The following is a 19,730-nucleotide window of genomic DNA, read 5'->3' as shown; positions in this document are numbered from 1 at the left end:
AATATTATGCCAAGCTTCGGCAAAAGAACGCGCTTTAGCGAGATATCAGCATATTACTTTAACGATTTTCGGAAAAGAGCATGGGAATTACTGAATGATCAGTAAAATGTTGTGTTGCTGATCTAATTCCGCATTTCATTATGTCGAGCTCGAGAAACGGATGTACGTACGAACGAAATTCCTTTCTTTTTCGCAAAATACTCAAATTTTTACCGTACTAACACGATACAACGTGTTCACTCGTTGAGGGTTTCACCGGAAGTCTCCCCTTAACTCATGGTTTCGCTGGAATTCCTTCGCAAAGTTGTTCCACGTTTTTCTAATACCGTAAAATCAGTTTCTTAGCCCCCAACAGAGGCTCGACGGCTAAAACATGAAGCTATTTTAACAGCCGTCGTCAAAACCGCCTGTCACAAAAGAACTGTCAGATTTTGTCGCATGCTCTCGGATGGGTTTCGCAATTTCTGGAGGTATATAGTTTTCTTTGCTGTTTCGATCCCGTGAATGCAAGCTGATAGTGCTAAAAAATAGTGTAACTATCTTACCGAATCAGCTGAAATCGTGTGGAAAATGAACACACGAGGTTTGCTGCAGAAAAGTCTTAGATTTATCAATGGAAAGAAAATTCTGACCGCGCCATCCACAAGGCAGAACAGCTTCTTCAGTCGGTGTGCCGTGTGTCGGAACACGAATGATTCGATCGTAGGTAACAGCAGGTTCGGAACAACAACCACAATCCTAGCCGATAGACAACAGAATGGATGTAAGTAACTTGGGAAAAAAATTCGGTGGAAGTTGCCTCCAGATTACATCACCATAGGAGCAAGGATTTGAAAGTGTTTTCTTTGTTATGATAGGTACGGTTCTGCAGACTAGATCGATTAGCACTAGTAATGCACTGTTGAAAAAAGATTATTACAACATTTTGGGAGTTGCGAAGAATTCCTCGGCCAAGGAAATTAAGAAGGCGTACTATCAGCTAGCGAAAAAATATCATCCAGACACAAACAAGAACGATCCAGACGCGGGAAGGAAATTTCAAGAAGTTTCCGAAGCTTATGAGGTAAGCAATGTTTATAGTTTGTGTTGATCGTTACGTAACAAGTGTGACCGGGGAACTGTCAAACAATAATATGAAATAATTAACACTCAGGTACTCAGCGACGAAACCAAACGACGTGAGTATGACACATTTGGTCAAACATCGGAACAAATGGGTCGTTCCGGTGGAGCCGGTCAAGGTCCTCAAGGATTCTCACAGAATTGGCAGTTCCGCAGTACTATCGATCCGGAAGAGCTGTTCCGTAAAATATTCGGTGATGGGGGATTCAAAAGTGGCTTCGATGATTTTTCCGATTCTCGGTTTGGATTCGGTGGTGCCCAGGAGGTGATGATGAGCCTAACATTCGCGCAGGCCGCCCGCGGTGTAAACAAGGACATCGACGTGAACGTAGTGGACACCTGTCCCAAGTGCACTGGATCGCGCTGTGAACCGGGTACGAAACCGGGCAAGTGTCAGTACTGCAATGGTACGGGAATGGAAACGATTTCCACGGGACCGTTTGTGATGCGTTCGACTTGCCGGTACTGTCAAGGTAGCCGGATGTACATCAAATTTCCGTGTCTGGAATGCGGTGGAAAAGGTCAGACGGTGCAGAGGAAACGAGTGACTGTTCCAGTGCCGGCCGGGGTGGAAGATGGACAAACGGTCCGAATGAGCGTAGGCAACAAGGAGCTTTTCATTACATTCAAGTGAGTGATTTTTTGGGGAAATTAATGAGGGTTGAATTAATTCGGTTTCTCAATATTTTACAGTGTTGAGAAAAGTCGTTACTTCCGTCGGGATGGTGCCGATGTGCACACCGAAGCTAACATTTCTTTGTCACAAGCCATGCTTGGCGGTACGATACGAGTCCAGGGCGTGTACGAAGATCAAACGATACAGATCACGCCGGGAACGTCTTCGCATACTCGCATACATTTGAAAGGCAAGGGTCTGAAACGGGTGAATAGCTATGGAACTGGTGATCACTACGTGCACATAAAAATTCAAATTCCAACCAAGCTAAGCAATAAACAAAAGGCACTGATACAGGTAAAGTCATTAAATTTTATCCAACGATTGAACTGTGAAATATAATTTTCATGCTCTCGCAGGCTTACGCTGAGTTGGAAGAGGATACTCCGGGTCAAATCATGGGTGTGACATTTAAAACCGACGGTAAGTCTTCTTCCTCTGGGTCAAGTTCCGGATCGTCCACCGGGGATTCCTCTTCGGGTTCTTCTTCGTTCTGGTCATCAAACTCTTCGTCCACGGCCTCGTCCCGCTCGAAAACAGCCACCGATGAAACCATTTCTGATAAGTTTACTCAGCGCTCCCAAGATGATGATTTCAAATCCTATAAAGCACACGATCGCTCCAGTGTCCCCAGGGACGAATTCGGTTCTCGATTCTACTTTGGGCTAGGGATTTTGCTTGTATTTGCCTGGGTTGTGTATTACAGTTACGCAAGGATTCCCCAACAACTAGAATTGGAACGGGACGCGGCGTTGGAACGACAACGGCGGGCCGCTGCCAACATCCCGCCCCAGCGTAGTCCATTTGATGATGCCTGAATAAGTGCTCTTCAATGGATAGCAGTCAAAAACAAACTGAACGTTTTTCGGGAATGTTATTTTCGAAACAAAAGAAAAGTTTAGTTCAACAACGATTGTTAAGGTGTTTTGTTACTGCAAGCAAAAGCATCGGCGTTCGATTGGCAATTCATGTAAATTTTTTAAAGTACGAACAGATTATGATAATAAACATTGAAGTAATGCAGTTGCATTTGAAACACTTAACAATCGTTGTTTTAATTGAAAAATCAGTCCCAAAAGAAATTTATTTCATTTTTGTCGTTAACATAAATAATTTCATAGATTTGCTGATTTTCAACTGTATTTTCAATTGACTTCTCGATAGGAGGCAAAGTGTGTTACGCCGAACCACAGGATCTGACGGACATTGTGCGAGAGGCCATCAAGGAACGGAAGACTCTACCAACCAAAAGCGAAGACGAAAAGAAAAAGGAACGAAGCAGCAACTAACCGTCAGTGACTCCAACTCCGAATCAATAGTCCAAAGCGTGAAAACTACTACAGACGCGAAAAAGAATCGGGTAGTGATCTGTAGTTATAAATTCGTGGGCAAAAAAAACGTATAAATCCTTGAAAATTTATAACGAAGAATGTGATTTGTTTGTATAAGAAAATTTACTACAGTTATCTGTTTTAATGATAATCTTACAAGCTACTGATGTTCACAGATAAATAACAAAAATATATCAAATAAAAGCAACCACTAGATCCAAACACCCAAAGTTACATTTTCTCATACGTCTCGCTGTGATTACAGCTTTCACAAGTTCTCGTGTAGGTGTCTTCTTCCTCGTTATAAACCTCGCTGTCTCCCCAGCTGTGAACGTGACCCTGAATAGTCTTATCGTACAGACTACTGCGGACATCCATCCTCAGTTCCTTCAAACGCTTGTTGTACTTTTTAACCTTGGTAACCTCGCGTTTTTCTTCACGCAGTTCCTTTTCTTTGATCAAGTTCTCCTCGGTTCCCCATACTTCTAAAGCACGCTGTTCAATTTGAAGGTGCAAGTACAGTTTCATTTCTCCCCAGCGCACATTGTGCGGATTCTTTCGGCTGATGTACTTCAAAATTGGCTCCCGTTTATCCAAATCGCAATCCTTAAGCAAATATTCCTGCTTGGCTTCTGTTCGGGTAATCAAAGAATGCTTCCCATCCGAATCCCGACACGCATCGCAAATTTTGTAATCGAATGTGTTTAGTAAATACGAATCCGCGAACCGGTCTCCACAATCCAGACATTCGTCAAACTCAATCGGCACTGGAATGGAATCCTTCTCGATTTCTTTCTCATCAACGGGAACATCCTCCACCGGATCGACGCAAGTCCGTTGTTCGATCAGAAATCCACCACCGCTATCGATAAACTTGGTACCGGAAACCTTTATCACGTTATTTACTGCAATGGCCGTTTCCTGTGGACGTTGTTTACCGTTTCCATACGGATGAGCGGTCAATCGTGCCTGACGAAGATTGAGCGCACGTTGACGGTTAGCCTCTATACGTTGACGATCCGAATCCGAGATCGAACTACTGGAAGCAAGACCATCCATGGTTACAGTTGCACAATATATACTAAAATGCCTCAGATAACATGCTACGATCTGACAATTAGTTTTACTGTATAAAAATCAAATCTGCAATAGTCTTTTTTTTTTTTTTATTTGCTTTGTCACTAACGTGATAGGCTAAGGCCAGTGATGGCCCATCTTGCCTTTGTATTGTTAGATTATAATTTAATTTTGTGTTTTAATTCGATTGTGTTTTTTTTGCACATGTGTTGTTCATTTATTTTCTTGTAGGTTATGTTTGGTTGTATTATTATTTTCGATTATTTTATATTTTTCGATTGTAAATTCTTTTACATTGACTCCCGATGATGTTTCGCGGCGTCGCCACACGGATTCACTCTAGGACGAGAAAAAATTTTTCTTCCGCGAAACGAAATACACAAAATTTTATCGCACTAGTGCGAAACGATATGCTAACACTTTGAGAGCTTCACCGGAAGTCACAATAGTCTTTTATTAAGCAGAAACGAGAAATTTTGTATTACTTCAACACACAAAATTAATAACAAAACTAATACGGCGAACGAAAGCTCGCATAAAAGCTTCATACAATTTCATAGCCTTACACACTAAGAAAATACTATTTAGTTTGAAGTAATTTTAACCCAACAGAGAGGTACACTGAAAACCATTTTTACATATTTTCACTCATTAGGCTCTCTGACAGCTCACTTACAACCACAAATGCAAATTAGATTGGTTTGTTTTCATCAGGAAACGAATGCATTAAACACAATTCAGACGATCAAACTACTTCGGTCGACGTTCAGATTAATTTATTATTATTTTTAGCCGAATATTGTTCGCGTATCCGACGTTAAAAAGTTCCGTGAACTTGACGTAGTGTCCTTTGATATGAATTGCTTACAATTAATGTTGTTGTTCCGTAATCGTTCCATTCAGGTGATAGTCGCTTGATGCTGCGTGTGAATCGCTTTTACATATTGTTTTGTTTTCATCAGGAAACGTGTTGGCCACCCATTTTTCAGTAGGGCCACCGTTCATTTTTCACCGGGCATAGAAACCTCAATTGTCGAGTTCTATTAAGTCGTTATCTACTCAAACTTTGACTTGATCGTAAAAAATAGGTAGCTTGATTTGTTATGACATAACACTTTGAGTAAACTTACATTGACCTAAATTGTCAGGTCATCACTCGTTACCTAAAATTAGGGAGATCCCAAGGGGAAAGTTGCTTAACACAAAATATATTGTGCCTCTAAAAATAAACACGTGATCCCACACTCAAATAAAAATTCACGTTTGATTCACTTGAAAAATCACGTAAACTGGTTTCAAATGTCAAATTGAATATTTTACGTGACGAAAATGAATGTTATACGAACAGCCTCTAAAATGAATAGAGTCATCACATAAGGTTTACGTGAATTGACCAAACGTCAAACAATTTACGTGAATTTCCAGTGTGAAAAACTCGATTTTGAAAATGGCGAACAGTGGCCCTCAAAGTGTGAGTATTGTAAATATTTGCGAGAAATGTTATTCAATTGCAAATTTTCTACTACATCGATCGGTTCATTCCAGTATGAAAGTTCCCATGTGTTCGACTGGACCGAGTGCCTGCGTGGGTCCGGAAGTATGCCCGCTCCTGCCGAATGCTTCAAACAGACCGTTGGTTCACCGAACAACGAGTTCAAAATCGGTATGAAACTAGAGACACTGGACCCATGTAATGGGACCTCAACCTGCATCGGTAGTGTTGTGGGAGTTCTCGGATCTCGACTTCGGCTTCGGTTGGATGAAAGTGACAACATAACGATTTCTGGAGGCTTGTCGATAAGAGATTCCACGACGTTATTAGTTGCTTTTTATTTTCATTTTGCTTTTTATTTTTATCTAAAATTCTATGCTGATTTTCTAGAATAAATGTTTGATTTTCCATGGCATTTTTCATTTTGTAGATTTATATAGAAATCTGAAATTTCCCTTTTGACTTCAACCAATATATAAAATAGTGATTCTTTGGTATCTAAATTTGATATCTAAATTTGATATTTGATTATGCATTAAACAGCTTTTAAATTCCAGTCTATTAAAACCTACGTGAAAAGTAGGGTGGAAAATATTCACATAACTTTTCACGTAACTATAACACAGACTAACAGACATGACAGCATGAGTAAATTCTTATAAAAATAATTTTTCATGATGCACTAGTTCCACCTATATTGTACTGCGCGAACTATTTACTATCTGTACACCCCTTGTGTTATGTAAAAGTTTTTTTACTAGTTGACTTCCCCTCGTTTGTCAACACCGATCAGCTGCTTGCTGGGATGCCTGATTTCATCAAAATATTCGAAAATGAATCGTCACAATAAATTATTGGATTACGTTGATAATATATATTTAACTTTTTCGCGATGTTGGAAGGTAACCATTTATTTGACTCAACGTTGTTCATCTAGACTATTTTTTATTGTGTTGGTAGTTTTCACCCGAAATTAAGTGGCGGCAGACCAGAAGCAAGTAAATATTGTAACAAATCGGGTTCAATTTTGTATTGCGTTGGAGGATGAGAAGTAGGCACTATTATGTATATAGTTTTGGCAATATGTATTAAATCTGTATCCTGCATGAAATTCGCATGGACGTATACAAATCAATACGTTACAGGTAATTCTGTAGGAATGGCAACTCTGTTGGTGAATGAAAAAAATAAACACAGTTTAGATGACAGACAGGATGTTTTTGATAGGGTAACGTGGCGCCATCATGACACATGTGAGTACTGTCCCAAATAAAGAAATATTCGAAATGACCGTTAAAATGATTGAAAAATGTGATTTGAGTGTCCTGTCTGTTAGTCTGTGACTATAACATGATTATTATTTTGAGTGCACTTGTACGCGGCGGGCAGATATCCCCCCAGACGGCTGGCTATGTCTGCCAGAATTCCGGCAAAAGTCTGGCAACAATGCAACAACCGTTTCCGGTAGAGAATTTCGCCTAGCGGTTATTAACGGTTCTTTTCTGTCGGATTCTTGCCATACAAGATTGGCAGAACCGTTTTGAATCGGTTCTACATTTTAAGCGTCTTGGTTTTATTTTTTCAATAAAAGATACTTATGGAAGGCAATAAGTTATTGCCCTTCATATATACTAATCATGGAAAATGTTATTGCCAATAACATTACTTTCTCACTACCAAACATACCCATATTTCAATCTTATTTACCTCGTCTCAAGATTCGTTTTTTGTACGTACATGCGGAATTGACGAATATTAAATGAAGTCAAATAAAAAAAAAGGCGGGTGGGTAATGTCAGAGACATAACTGGATGTCGTGAATACGAAAACAACTGACATGATCCTTAACACTTCCGAATATCAATTGTATGAATTATGCACGCATTCCCCTTTTTCACATTTTTCGCAAAAACAAAGAAAGCTTCACTTGATCTCGATTACTGTGAATTTCACACAGCGAAAAGTGCACAAATCTAAGCAAACTGTTCTTGATTTGTAGTAAACTGAGGATATTTCCCTACGATTTGCAAACAACAAATCCTAATAGTTCTTTAGAAAACTTTTAGAGCCATTAGAACGGCTGATATTGTGCAATGCTCTCCACCGTTGTTTTTTTCCCAATGCTAATGACTGGCAGCTGTGACGAATTCGCTCTTGTCGAAAGCGAAACTAGCTGTGCAGACGACACAAAACACATCTGCTCATAGGGGCGATAGAATCCAAACTGATTCAATTTTTGTTAAGAGATTTCCTTTTATGTGATTTCGTTTGTAGCTTTTTTACTAATGGGCGGTCCTAACGGCTATAAAAATAGCCGCATTCAGAATTTTAATGTTGATTATTTCATTTCGGATTTGCATAATTTATTGAAAGAAACTATCAATATGCTGAAGGGACTCGTTTCTAGCATTCACAAGGACCAAATTGAGGAACTCACTGCGATATTCACCACTTTTCGGAACATTTTTCCCGGACGATTTGTTGTACAGCAGCAGATATTTTGTTCTCTTCCTTAGAACGCGTTCTGATTCTTATCACTCTCTCAGAGGGTAAATTTTGAAAAGGCACCCCATAGTAAAGTAAGTCGTATTCACGACAAAAATGGGTTGTATAGAGGTACAGTAAAGTAAATTCCGCATAATTCTTTAGGAGTAATATTATGGTGTTAATAACAACCGAATAGAAGTCTGGAATAGAGAACTGGACCCTGAGTTCAAGACCTAAATTTATATCCAATAACACTCAGAATCCAGTTTCAGTCGCTGCTGCTTCTCGCCTTGGTGGCCAGCAAACGAATGAGAGATGCGACCTGAGCGTTTGAGGATTTAAACCACGCAGAAGGTGCATTCTCCGTCGCTGCTGCTGCTGGCTGGTCCTCTCGCCTCGATGGCCAGCAAGCGAATGAGAGATGCGACCTGAGCGTTTGAGGTTTTTATTAACCACGCAGAAGGAGCATTCTCTCTCGCTGCTGGTGGAAAGTTTAACTCCCGCTGCTGCTGCTGGCTGGTCCTCGCGCCTCGATGGCCAGCAAGCGAATGAGAGATGCGACCTGAGCGTTTGAGGTTTTTATTAACCACGCAGAAGGTGCATTCTCTCTCGCTGCTGGTGGAAAGTTTAACTCCCGCTGCTGCTGCTGGCTGGTCCTCTCGCCTCGATGGCCAGCAAGCGAATGAGAGATGCGACCTGAGCGTTTGAGGTTTTTATTAACCACGCAGAAGGTGCATTCTCTCTCGCTGCTGGTGGAAAGTTTAACTCCCGCTGCTGCTGCTGGCTGGTCCTCGCGCCTCGATGGCCAGCAAGCGAATGAGAGATGCGACCTGAGCGTTTGAGGATTTAAACCACGCAGAAGGTGCATTCTCCGTCGCTGCTGGTTAGCTCTCGCTGCTGCTGCTGGCTGGTCCTCTCGCCTCGATGGCCAGCAAGCGAATGAGAGATGCGACCTGAGCGTTTGAGGTTTTTATTAACCACGCAGAAGGTGCATTCTCTCTCGCTGCTGGTGGAAAGTTTAACTCCCGCTGCTGCTGCTGGCTGGTCCTCGCGCCTCGATGGCCAGCAAGCGAATGAGAGATGCGACCTGAGCGTTTGAGGTTTTTATTAACCACGCAGAAGGTGCATTCTCTCTCGCTGCTGGTGGAAAGTTTAACTCCCGCTGCTGCTGCTGGCTGGTCCTCTCGCCTCGATGGCCAGCAAGCGAATGAGAGATGCGACCTGAGCGTTTGAGGTTTTTATTAACCACGCAGAAGGTGCATTCTCTCTCGCTGCTGGTGGAAAGTTTAACTCCCGCTGCTGCTGCTGGCTGGTCCTCGCGCCTCGATGGCCAGCAAGCGAATGAGAGATGCGACCTGAGCGTTTGAGGTTTTTATTAACCACGCAGAAGGTGCATTCTCTCTCGCTGCTGGTTGATGATTCCACTCCCACGACGTCTGCTTCCATCGAACGCACAAGAAGAAATGATCGATTTTCGACCACGGTTCCCCTTTTATACGCATTCAGTTGAAGATATGTGCCTGACTATCTCAAAATCGTCGTCCTTGCGCGAAAAACCCAAGCGAAAGTAAAAAGTTTTCCGCGTTGTTTTCAAATTTTAAGAAAACTTAATTTTTGAGTTGTTTGTGGTTATCGCACACTGTTCAAAATATTATCCTGAATTCCTGATCATATTTTTGATGAAATGGTGAAAGAATTATGTTGCTACCATTAATACAAGTCGAGATATTCGCGATTAAGTTCCGCCCATTCTTCCATATGGCTAATTTTGAAAAGGCGCCCCATAGTAAAGTAAGTCGTATTCACGACAAAAAGGAAAAAAGAAGGAGGAGGAAATAAACAAGACACGTACGGCGAGATAATGCCGCAATTTCGCCTGGACAATTTTGACAGCAGCCGAAATGCAGCCAGGCTTCTGATGGTTGCCAGAATTTCTCACAAGCGGGATACACTGTGAGCAGAAATGCCATTTATACAGATTTATCGGTATTATACAGATTTTTACATGCTCATACAGATTTTGTACAGATTTCGTATGTTTAATACAGATTTATACAGATTTAATAAAAAGTACGATTTTTTTCTTTATTTGGCCTAATCCATAATTTAGGATTTAGTACTAGAGATGAGATAAAAGTTTCGTAACCAAAGAACAAAATTTGATTTAATTACTAAGTTGTGAAAAGTGAAAATGTCTTTTTCTTCAAGAAAAAATCGAGTTTTTCAAAAACGATGGCGAATTGTTTTTTATTTGAAGTATTAGCATTTTACCTGGAGCGGACGGTATTAATTGTTTCGCTAGGTTCAAAATGTTCGTAATTCACTATTCCTAAATCCATCAGACACTTATCATTGTCTTTTTCTCAAAACTATACGATCTTTAACTCGATGTTGATGATTGTCCTGGCGTTATCCATGATTTCTGCGTTTCGGGTTCCCAGATATATTTATCTTTCGTCGACAGTTACAATCCAATGCAGTTTTCTGAAAGGAGCATTTCGCACTGGGTTTTTGCATGTTCATTCTGTTTGTGTGGAACCCATTTACAAACCGTTTTAAATTTTACCCAAGGCTCTTAGACTATCAGAAATAGCTTGAGGATGAAATTGAAATGCTAGGCCATAATTTATTTTATTTTTGTATCATTTTAGTCCAATGACAATAGTAGTTCGTCATCTACATACATTTACTGTCGGTTTTAAAGTTCTTTGTCAATAACATAATAATAATCTGTTTTGAAACGTTAAAACTAAAGCTCACAAGCTTTGACAGTTGCAACAAGATCCCCATAAGTCTCAACAAGAACTCGGTACCTTTTTCACTTAATTGAACAATAAAATCCTATCAGGCTCTAGTTGGTAAGTAAAATACATTAAAATGCTTGTTTACATTTAAACATATAAATACACAAGTGAAGCATGAATAGATTTCCAATGTCTTTGGTACTTTATACTCATTTACAAATATCAACAAAAGGGAGTAATATCTACTCAAATTTTTTGAGAAGCATATTTCCCCAAAATGTCGTAATACCCAATTTTCAATTTTATGTAGGTATGGTTTTTACAGCCATTGAACTTCTATGCCACCTCCGAGTGAACACGGTGAAAAATCACGCATTGAGATATTCACTTGTGGTCCAGTGAAAAGAAACGAAAATTAACTGGTAATATAGCCCAACTTGCTGTGCCATCAATCGGTGTCATTTCAAGTGAGGTGACACCATCCAGAAGTGAATAAGAAGAACTTCTATGCAGATTTTCTGAAATAAATGTTTATGTTTTTATGGTTAGAATCCTAATGATTTATATGAAAATTTTGAAAATTTCCAACCAATATTTAAAATAACAGTTTTCTGGTATCTGAATGTGATATGAGTACTACACTACAGTTTATATATGAATCAAATAATTTTTACTGGATTGTGCATTTAACATCCTTATAATGGCAGTCCATTAAAACCTACGTGAAAAGTAGGGTCTGACCGTAACATCTTATACCGTTTTCGTTTATTGATCAGAGCAGCCCGAAAGCTGACCCAGAGTCGCCCAAACAACGTTTGATATGTTTGTTTTAGCAACCTGAGGTCGCTCTAGATCGGACTCCAATCGCGTAGTTTCGCTCTCAAAATTTTCTCGGGTTTGTTTATTTTTCGGAAGAATTGTTTTGCAATAAAAAATTCTCGTCAACGTGTTAACATATTTATGTGAAGTACAAATGGTCGGGTAATCGATCAGAAAAAAAAAATTTTCCGTACCCGAGTGAGCAGTAAATTTTTTTACCCGACCCGACCCGTGCCCGATTGAAAATAAAAATTTTTACCCGTACCCGACCAAAAACCCGTCGGGTACGGGTCGGGCGACGACACGACCTGCCACTCGCTATTAAAAACTGTATCGCAAATTTAACTACCCCTCAGTAACTGGTAATGTCAAAACGACATTCCTTAAGAAATTTTTAAAACTGGCAACCCAAATTGATAGATTATTGATTTTGAATAATAGTTATTGTAACCTTGATTACTGTATATTATAGACCAAATGAATGTAATCAAAACAAATCCCGAATCATTTTTCATATGCGAAATAAATGAATGGTAGAAATCGTTATCCTAGATCACTACGTAAACCGAGCGAAGAGAATAAATTACTCACAATGACGCGTAAGTTAGCGACTGAAAAAGCAAAAGCTTATCTACTCAAGGATGATTTAATTTAAAAAAAATTATTGAAAACTGCACTAAACAGTTTACGGCAAGATAAAATATATTGATGGACAAATCTCGAGGTTATTCGATGAAGAACTGAATCCAAAGAGAATGAACTAACAGTGGCATTTTTTTCGAATGGCATTTCCAACTTATGTCAATTGGCAATTGTTGTATATCTCATATATTTCCATATATTGTAGACATTAGAAAACACACAAATATATCTTGCAATTTGGCTTTGTAATTGTTCTTTTTTCTAAACAATGAATTTAATGTAATACAAAACAGTTTGTAACTACCTTCTTAGAGGCTCCACTACCGCCTGAAACAAGGAGATGTCGACTGGTTAAAATATATTGGTGATTACTGGTGATAGTCATCATTCAGTAAAAACCATTCAAGCGAAGAGGTTGTGTTTCGATTGTACTGGCTCGTGAGTTAACGGCTGATACCGAGACAATTCTAAGCTTCAGGTAGTTAAACTGCCCATAGCAAACGTAATATTCGGGGCGTTTCCCGACTGGAAAGCTAGCAACGAAGGCCATCCCGTTCATACGCACAGAGGTGTAGAAACACAGAGGTGCGAGAGCATAGAAGTGACGAGTCACAGAGGTGCCATCGCATAAAGGTGCGAAGACGAAGGGGTGCAAAGGCACAAAGGTGCTAAAGCAACCCAGTGCTGATCTACCAGGTACCAGAATTTGTACGCTGCGTAGGATCAAAAGAGACGGCATATATCGCGAGGTGCTACACTGCAAGCATCGCATTTGATCGCCACCAAGAGCAAAAGCACTGTACCTGGGGTCAGGTACAGGCAGCACAGCAAGTGCAGTGGTGTTCACAACGACGGCAGAGCAACTGAGATAGCAGTAAACGACAGAAGACTGCCAATTGGAAACAGCAGAAGACTGCCAATTGGAAATCGTTGGAAGAGCTTCACGTCGTTCTTCACGATAAAGGAACAGAGACATCAGCTACAAGGTAGATTTAATTTAATTTATTTTTTATTTCTTATATCTGAAATTTTACTAAACATAAGTTTTTATTTTGGTATTATTAATTTACAAAAAAATTTAATGTAATGGATGATCTTATGGAAGATCATCCGAATCCGATTCCGGATACTAGTAAGAGTTTAAATACTCCGAGGGCTAAACATTATCCACAGGGTACCACTGGGCCATGGATAGTCTATCTTCGAAAAAAAGAAAAGATTTTAAATTTGATGCAAATTACCAAGGATTTGACATCACATTTCTCTGAAGTTAAAGAAATATGTAAAGTTAATAGAGATAAAATTCGAGTTGTTGTCAATGACTTGAAACAGGCGAACGAAATTGTAACCTGTAAATTATTTTCTGTTGAATATCGAGTTTACATTCCATCGAAGGAGGTGGAAATTGACGGTGTCGTGACTGAAGCAAGTCTGACGGCCGATGATTTACTTAAAAATGGAGTTGGTCGTTTTAAAAACTCCATGCTTGAGGGAGTTAAGATACTCGAGTGCAAGCAATTGTACTCAGCATCTATTGTCGATGGAAAAAAGTCGTATCGTCCCTCAGATTCGTTTCGTGTAACATTTGCCGGATCTGCGTTGCCTAGCCATGTCTATATCGATAAAATTCGTCTTCCTGTTCGGCTTTTCGTACCGCATGTTATGAATTGCACGAACTGTAAAAAATTCGGGCATACAGCTACTTACTGTAGTAATAAGTCCAAATGTATCAAATGTCAAGGGCCTCATAAGGATAATCTTTGCGATAAAAATGTTGAAAAATGTGTTTATTGTGGGGAGAGACCTCATGATGATCTTTCAGTATGCGCTGCATTTAAGTTGCGTAAAGACAAAATGAAGCTTTCTTTAAAAGCACGGTCTAAGCGCACATATGCAGAAATGCTTAAAACGGTCATACATGTCTCCCCCTTGGAAACCGAAAACGGTTTTTCAAATCTTATGGAGCCAGAGGAATCTGACTCCGACGGAAATAGTGAAGATACCTCGTTTGTCACTCCTCAAGGGTCTGTTAAGAGGAGATTAACAAACCACAAAATACCTAAAAAGACACCTAAAATTACATCTTCAAAAAAAGATCCCCGTGTTAAAGCTAAAAAGCCAAATTTAAAACCAAAAACTGTGCCTCCTGGTTTGTCAAATTCACAAACCAATCCAGAAACTAGCTCAAGGAAAGACAATAATCCAGTGGGCTCCGTTTCACATTCACCAACAGGATTACTTAAGTTTTCGGAAATTGTAGAATGGATTTTCGCAGCATTCAATATTTCTGAACCTCTAAAGACTATCATAACGGCATTCCTTCCAATAGCTAGAACTTTTTTGAAACAGTTATCAGCTCAATGGCCAGTTCTTTCAGGTTTTGTATCATTTGATGGATAATTTATCATCCGCCGCAAATGATTCAATCACTGTCCTGCAGTGGAATTGTCGAAGCATCATGCCAAAACTTGATTCATTTAAAGTTTTGTTGCATAGTCAAAAATGTGATGTATTTACTTTGTGCGAAACATGGCTTACATCAAACATAGCCTTAAGTTTTAATGACTTTAACATTATACGTCTCGATAGAGACTCTCCGTATGGTGGAGTGCTTTTAGGAATTAAGAAATGTTATTCCTTTTATAGATTAAATATTCCTTCGACTTCTAGTATAGAAGTTGTTGCTTGTCAAATAAACATTAAAGGAAAGGACATTTGCATTGCTTCAGTATATATTCCTCCAAGAGCTCAAGTTGGACAACGACAGCTTAATGAAATTGTCGAAGCCCTTCCTGCTCCACGTTTGATTTTAGGAGATTTCAATTCGCACGGAATGATGTGGGGTTCCGTTTACAATGATAGCAGATCATCCTTAATATATAATATTTGCGACAATTTTAGCATGACGGTACTAAATATGGGTAGCATGACACGGATCCCAAGACCTCCTGCACGTCCAAGTGCATTAGATTTATCTCTTTGCTCGACTTCAATTCGACTAGATTGCACCTGGAAAGTATTTCCTGATTTACACGGTAGCGATCATTTACCAATCATCATCTCAATTAGCAGTAACAAAGGCATTGCTAATTCAGTTAATATTCCATATGATTTGACAAAAAATATTGACTGGATTAAATACCAAAGTAATATTTCAAGTGCCTTAACTTCAATGGAAGAGCTCCCCCCACTTGAAGAATATGACTTCCTCGTTTGTTCGATTCTGGAGGCCGCAGAACAAGCCCAAACCAAACGATTTCTTGGTCCATCGTCTAACAGAAGGCCTCCAAACCCTTGGTGGGACAAAGAGTGCTCAGATGCTAAGCACGCGAAACAAAATGCCTTCAAGATGTTTTTAAAACGAGGAGGAGGAACTCCTCAGAATTTTGAAAAATTCTTGACTTTAGAAACCAAGTACAAGAGCATACTTCGGGCCAAGAAATGTAGCTATTGGAGACATTTTGTCGAAGGTTTGTCAAGAGAAACCTCAATGAGCACTCTTTGGAATACGGCCAGACGAATGAGGAATCGTAACGTAGGAAATGAGAGTGAGGAATACTCGAACCGATGGATATTTGATTTTGCGAGGAAAGTTTGTCCAGATTCTGTTCCTACGCATAGCATTATTAGGGAATCTTTTTCAAATAATGGTTCCATTGATAGCCCCTTTTCTATGATGGAATTTTCCATAGCACTCATGTCTTGTAACAATAACGCTCCTGGGTTGGACAGAATTAAATTCAACTTGGTGAAGAATCTGCCCGACCTCGCAAAAAGACGTTTGTTGGAATTGTTCAACAAGCTTCTTGAGCAAAATATTGTTCCACCTGACTGGAGGCAAGTGAAAGTTATCGCCATTCAAAAGCCGGGGAAACCAGCTTCCAATCACAACTCATATAGACCCATCGCGATGTTGTCCTGCATCAGAAAATTGTTCGAAAAAATTATTCTACGACGTCTCGACACTTGGGTCGAGACGAACGGTTTGTTGTCAGATACTCAGTTTGGCTTCCGTAGAAATAAAGGGACGAATGATTGCCTTGCATTACTTTCGTCTGACATCCAAATTGCCTTCGCTCAAAAGCAACAAATGGCATCTGTATTTTTAGACATTAAAGGAGCATTTGATTCAGTTTCCATTGATGTTCTTTCAGACAAGCTTCACCAAAATGGACTCCCAGCGGTTATAAATAATTATTTGCACAACCTTTTGTCAGAGAAGTGCATGTATTTTTCACATGGCGATTTGGCAACATTCAGAATTAGCTACATGGGTCTCCCGCAAGGCTCATGCCTCAGTCCGCTCCTCTATAATTTTTACGTGAATGACATTGACAGCTGTCTAGTAACCCCATGTACACTAAGACAATTGGCAGATGATGGCGTGGTTTCAGTTACTGGACCCAAAGCTATTGATCTGCATAAACCATTGCAAGATACCTTAGATAACTTGTCCGATTGGGCTGTTCATCTTGGTATCGAATTCTCTGCGGAGAAAACAGAGTTAGTCGTCTTTTCAAGAAAGCATGATCCCGCGCAGCTTCAGCTCCATATGATGGGAAGAATGATCCAACAGGTTTTGACTTTCAAATACCTCGGGGTGTGGTTTGATTCCAAATGCACGTGGGGAGGACACATTAGGTTTCTGATAACAAAATGCCAACAAAGAGTAAATTTTCTTCGAACAATAACCGGATCTTGGTGGGGTGCTCATCCGGAAGATCTAATAAAATTGTATCAGACAACGATACTTTCAGTGATGGAATATGGATGCGTTTGCTTTCGTTCCGCTGCAAACTCTCATATTATCAAATTAGAGCGAATTCAATATCGTTGTTTGCGAATTGCTTTAGGCTGCATGCATTCGACACATACAATGAGTCTTGAAGTTCTGGCGGGAGTTCTTCCATTGAAGGATCGTTTTTGGGAGCTTTCGTCGCGACTGCTAATAAGATGCGAGGTACTGAATCCCCTAGTTATTAATAACTTCGAAAGGCTAGTTGAGCTTCAATCTCAAACAAGATTCATGACTGTATATTTTAACCATATGTCACAGGAAATCAACCCTTCAAGATATATTCCTATCCGTGTCAGCCTCCTAAATGTCCCTGACTCAACTTTATTTTTCGACACATCCATGCAGCGCGAAGTGCGTGGAATTCCGGAACACCTACGCTCGTTGGAAATCCCAAAAATATTTACAAGTAAGTTCAGGCATATCGACTCTGAGAAAATGTTTTACACGGACGGATCGCGAATTGAAGAAGCGACAGGGTTTGGTATGTTCAACAATAATGTTTCGGTCTCCTTTAGGCTTCAAGAACCTGCATCTGTTTATATAGCAGAGTTAGCAGCAGTTCATTATAGTTTGAGTATAATCGTCACATTATCTCCAAACCATTATTTTCTTTTCACAGATAGTCTGAGTGCAATTGAAGCCATTCGCTCAAAGGCTGCTGGCAAAAATGAACCTTTTTTCTTGGGCAAAATAAAACAGTGCCTGAACGTCATATTGAATAATAATTATCAAATCACAATAGTTTGGGTTCCGGCTCATTGCTCCATTCCAGGCAATGAAAGAGCCGATATTTTAGCCAAACGTGGTGCTATTGAGGGTGAAATTTATGAGAGACCAATTGCTTTCAATGAATTCTATAGCGCGTCTCGCCAAAGAACACTTGCCAGCTGGCAAGCTTCTTGGGATAAAGATGATCTGGGTCGGTGGATGCACTCAATTATTCCTAAAATATCGACAAAGGCATGGTTCAGAGGACTGGATGTGAGTAGAGATTTCATTCGTGTGATGTCCAGACTCATGTCCAATCACTACACGTTAGATGCACATCTCCTTCGAATTGGACTTTCCGAGACTAATCATTGTGCTTGTGGCGAAGGTTACCGCGATATTGACCATGTTGTTTGGACATGCGTGGAGTATCGTGATGTCAGATCTCAACTAATAAATTCCTTGCGTACCCAAGGTAGACTATCCAATGTCCCAGTTCGCGACATTCTTGCTTGTCGTGACGTTCCTTACATGAAACTTCTTTATTATTTCATTAAGTCCATTGGAGTTCCAATTTAAATTTTATTTTATGTTAGATTGTTTTCTCTTCCATGAGCTCAACCAATAGCCAGCTATCTTATATTAAATAAAAGTGATGAACTGATACAAACAAACCTGAAATAGTTATAAGATCATGTACAAAATAAATGTATTTCATTTAATGTAATTTATAATAGCAACTCGCTTGATAAAAACAGTGTTTAGATTAACTAATGAATACCAACATACTAATAGGATATTCGAAATGTATTAGGTTTAAAGTACTATGTATTGTAGATGCCACGGCGAAGAAAAACTTATGTATATTGCCTATGAAATAAACGTATTTATGAAAAAAAAAAAAAAAAAAAAACTGGTGATAGTAAACCTTTATTGGGAGCCATTACATCTATTATTGAACCACTAATAATTTTTTAAACTATTCCAAAAGACAAATTGATTCACATTTCAAACCTGTTATGCACGCTTGCACGTATCTACGTTCTTAAGTTGTTTGTTTATTTATTCTTGAACTCCATAGCAACTTGTTCTTAGTAAATTGAACAGTGTTGCTCGAGAAGATTATTTCGATCATTCTCAAGGGGTCACTATATTTATGGTAACTGGCGGTGAATCGTTAACGGACAATTTTCATGTAGATTTTTCTTCGAAGTGCCTGGTCGTGTCGTCGGGTCGGGTTTCGGGTAAAATACCCGATACCCGACCATCTCTGTTAGGCACTGAAATACCATGTCGACTCAATAACTCAAAGAGCTTTGTGCATATTCTAAAAGTTTAGCATTATACTGTTCAAAGACTTGGAGGGAGGGATTGCTGATCTGGCATCTCTGGACTGTTCGCCTAAGTGTGCCACTCTGTGCCCCATGAAACAGCTGGAAACACTGTTTTGACACAACTAGTTTATTTCAAGATAACGATTTGAATTTTTTGGCAAAATTTACTTCATCCATTGCAAACTTAGCAGCGTCCGCCCTTTGGGAAATGGACTTCAGCTGATTTTGGGTAGGTTCTGACCCAAAATTAGATAGCGTCTGGTACCCGCTTGTGAGAAATTCTGGCAACCGTCAGAAGGCTAGCTGCATTCCGGCTGCTGTCAAAATTGTTCAGGCGAAATTGCGTCATTATCGCGCCGTACGTGATTTGTTTATTTCTCTCTTACTTTTTTTTCTTTTTTTATTCGACTTCTTTTGATATTTGGCAATCCCGCATGTATATACAAAAAACGAACCTTGAGACGAGGCAAATAAGATTGAAATATGGATATGTTTGATAG

At 39.7% G+C, this 19,730-nt stretch overlaps 2 protein-coding genes across 3 annotated transcripts; one reads left to right on the top strand and one right to left on the bottom strand.

The window, feature by feature from the left end:
- The first annotated feature begins 436 nt into the window (after positions 1–436).
- On the top strand, positions 437–3,351 carry LOC131435837 (protein tumorous imaginal discs, mitochondrial-like). 2 transcript variants are annotated; one of them, XM_058604068.1, is made up of 6 exons: positions 440–763; positions 858–1,063; positions 1,154–1,752; positions 1,816–2,095; positions 2,158–2,221; positions 2,963–3,351. In XM_058604068.1, exons 1-6 carry the CDS (start codon positions 571–573, stop codon positions 3,085–3,087), a joined length of 1,467 nt encoding a protein of 488 aa, XP_058460051.1. In that variant the 5' UTR covers positions 440–570; the 3' UTR covers positions 3,088–3,351. The 2 variants fall into 2 exon arrangements, with proteins under 2 accessions (XP_058460049.1, XP_058460051.1); XM_058604066.1 differs by lacking the exon at positions 2,963–3,351 and having other exon boundaries at positions 437–763; positions 2,158–2,844.
- LOC131435838 (DNA repair protein complementing XP-A cells homolog) lies at positions 3,231–4,720 on the bottom strand. The gene has a single exon (XM_058604069.1). The coding sequence runs from the start codon at positions 4,186–4,188 to the stop codon at positions 3,361–3,363; it is 828 nt and encodes a 275-aa protein (XP_058460052.1). The 5' UTR covers positions 4,189–4,720; the 3' UTR covers positions 3,231–3,360.
- Positions 4,721–19,730: the final 15,010 nt, after the last annotated feature.

Source organism: Malaya genurostris, chromosome 3 (assembly GCF_030247185.1).
Source record: "Malaya genurostris strain Urasoe2022 chromosome 3, Malgen_1.1, whole genome shotgun sequence".
Lineage (NCBI taxonomy): Eukaryota > Metazoa > Arthropoda > Insecta > Diptera > Culicidae > Malaya > Malaya genurostris.
The sequence above is the reverse complement of the archived record's forward strand: the minus strand, read 5'-3'. Positions and strand labels throughout refer to the sequence as shown.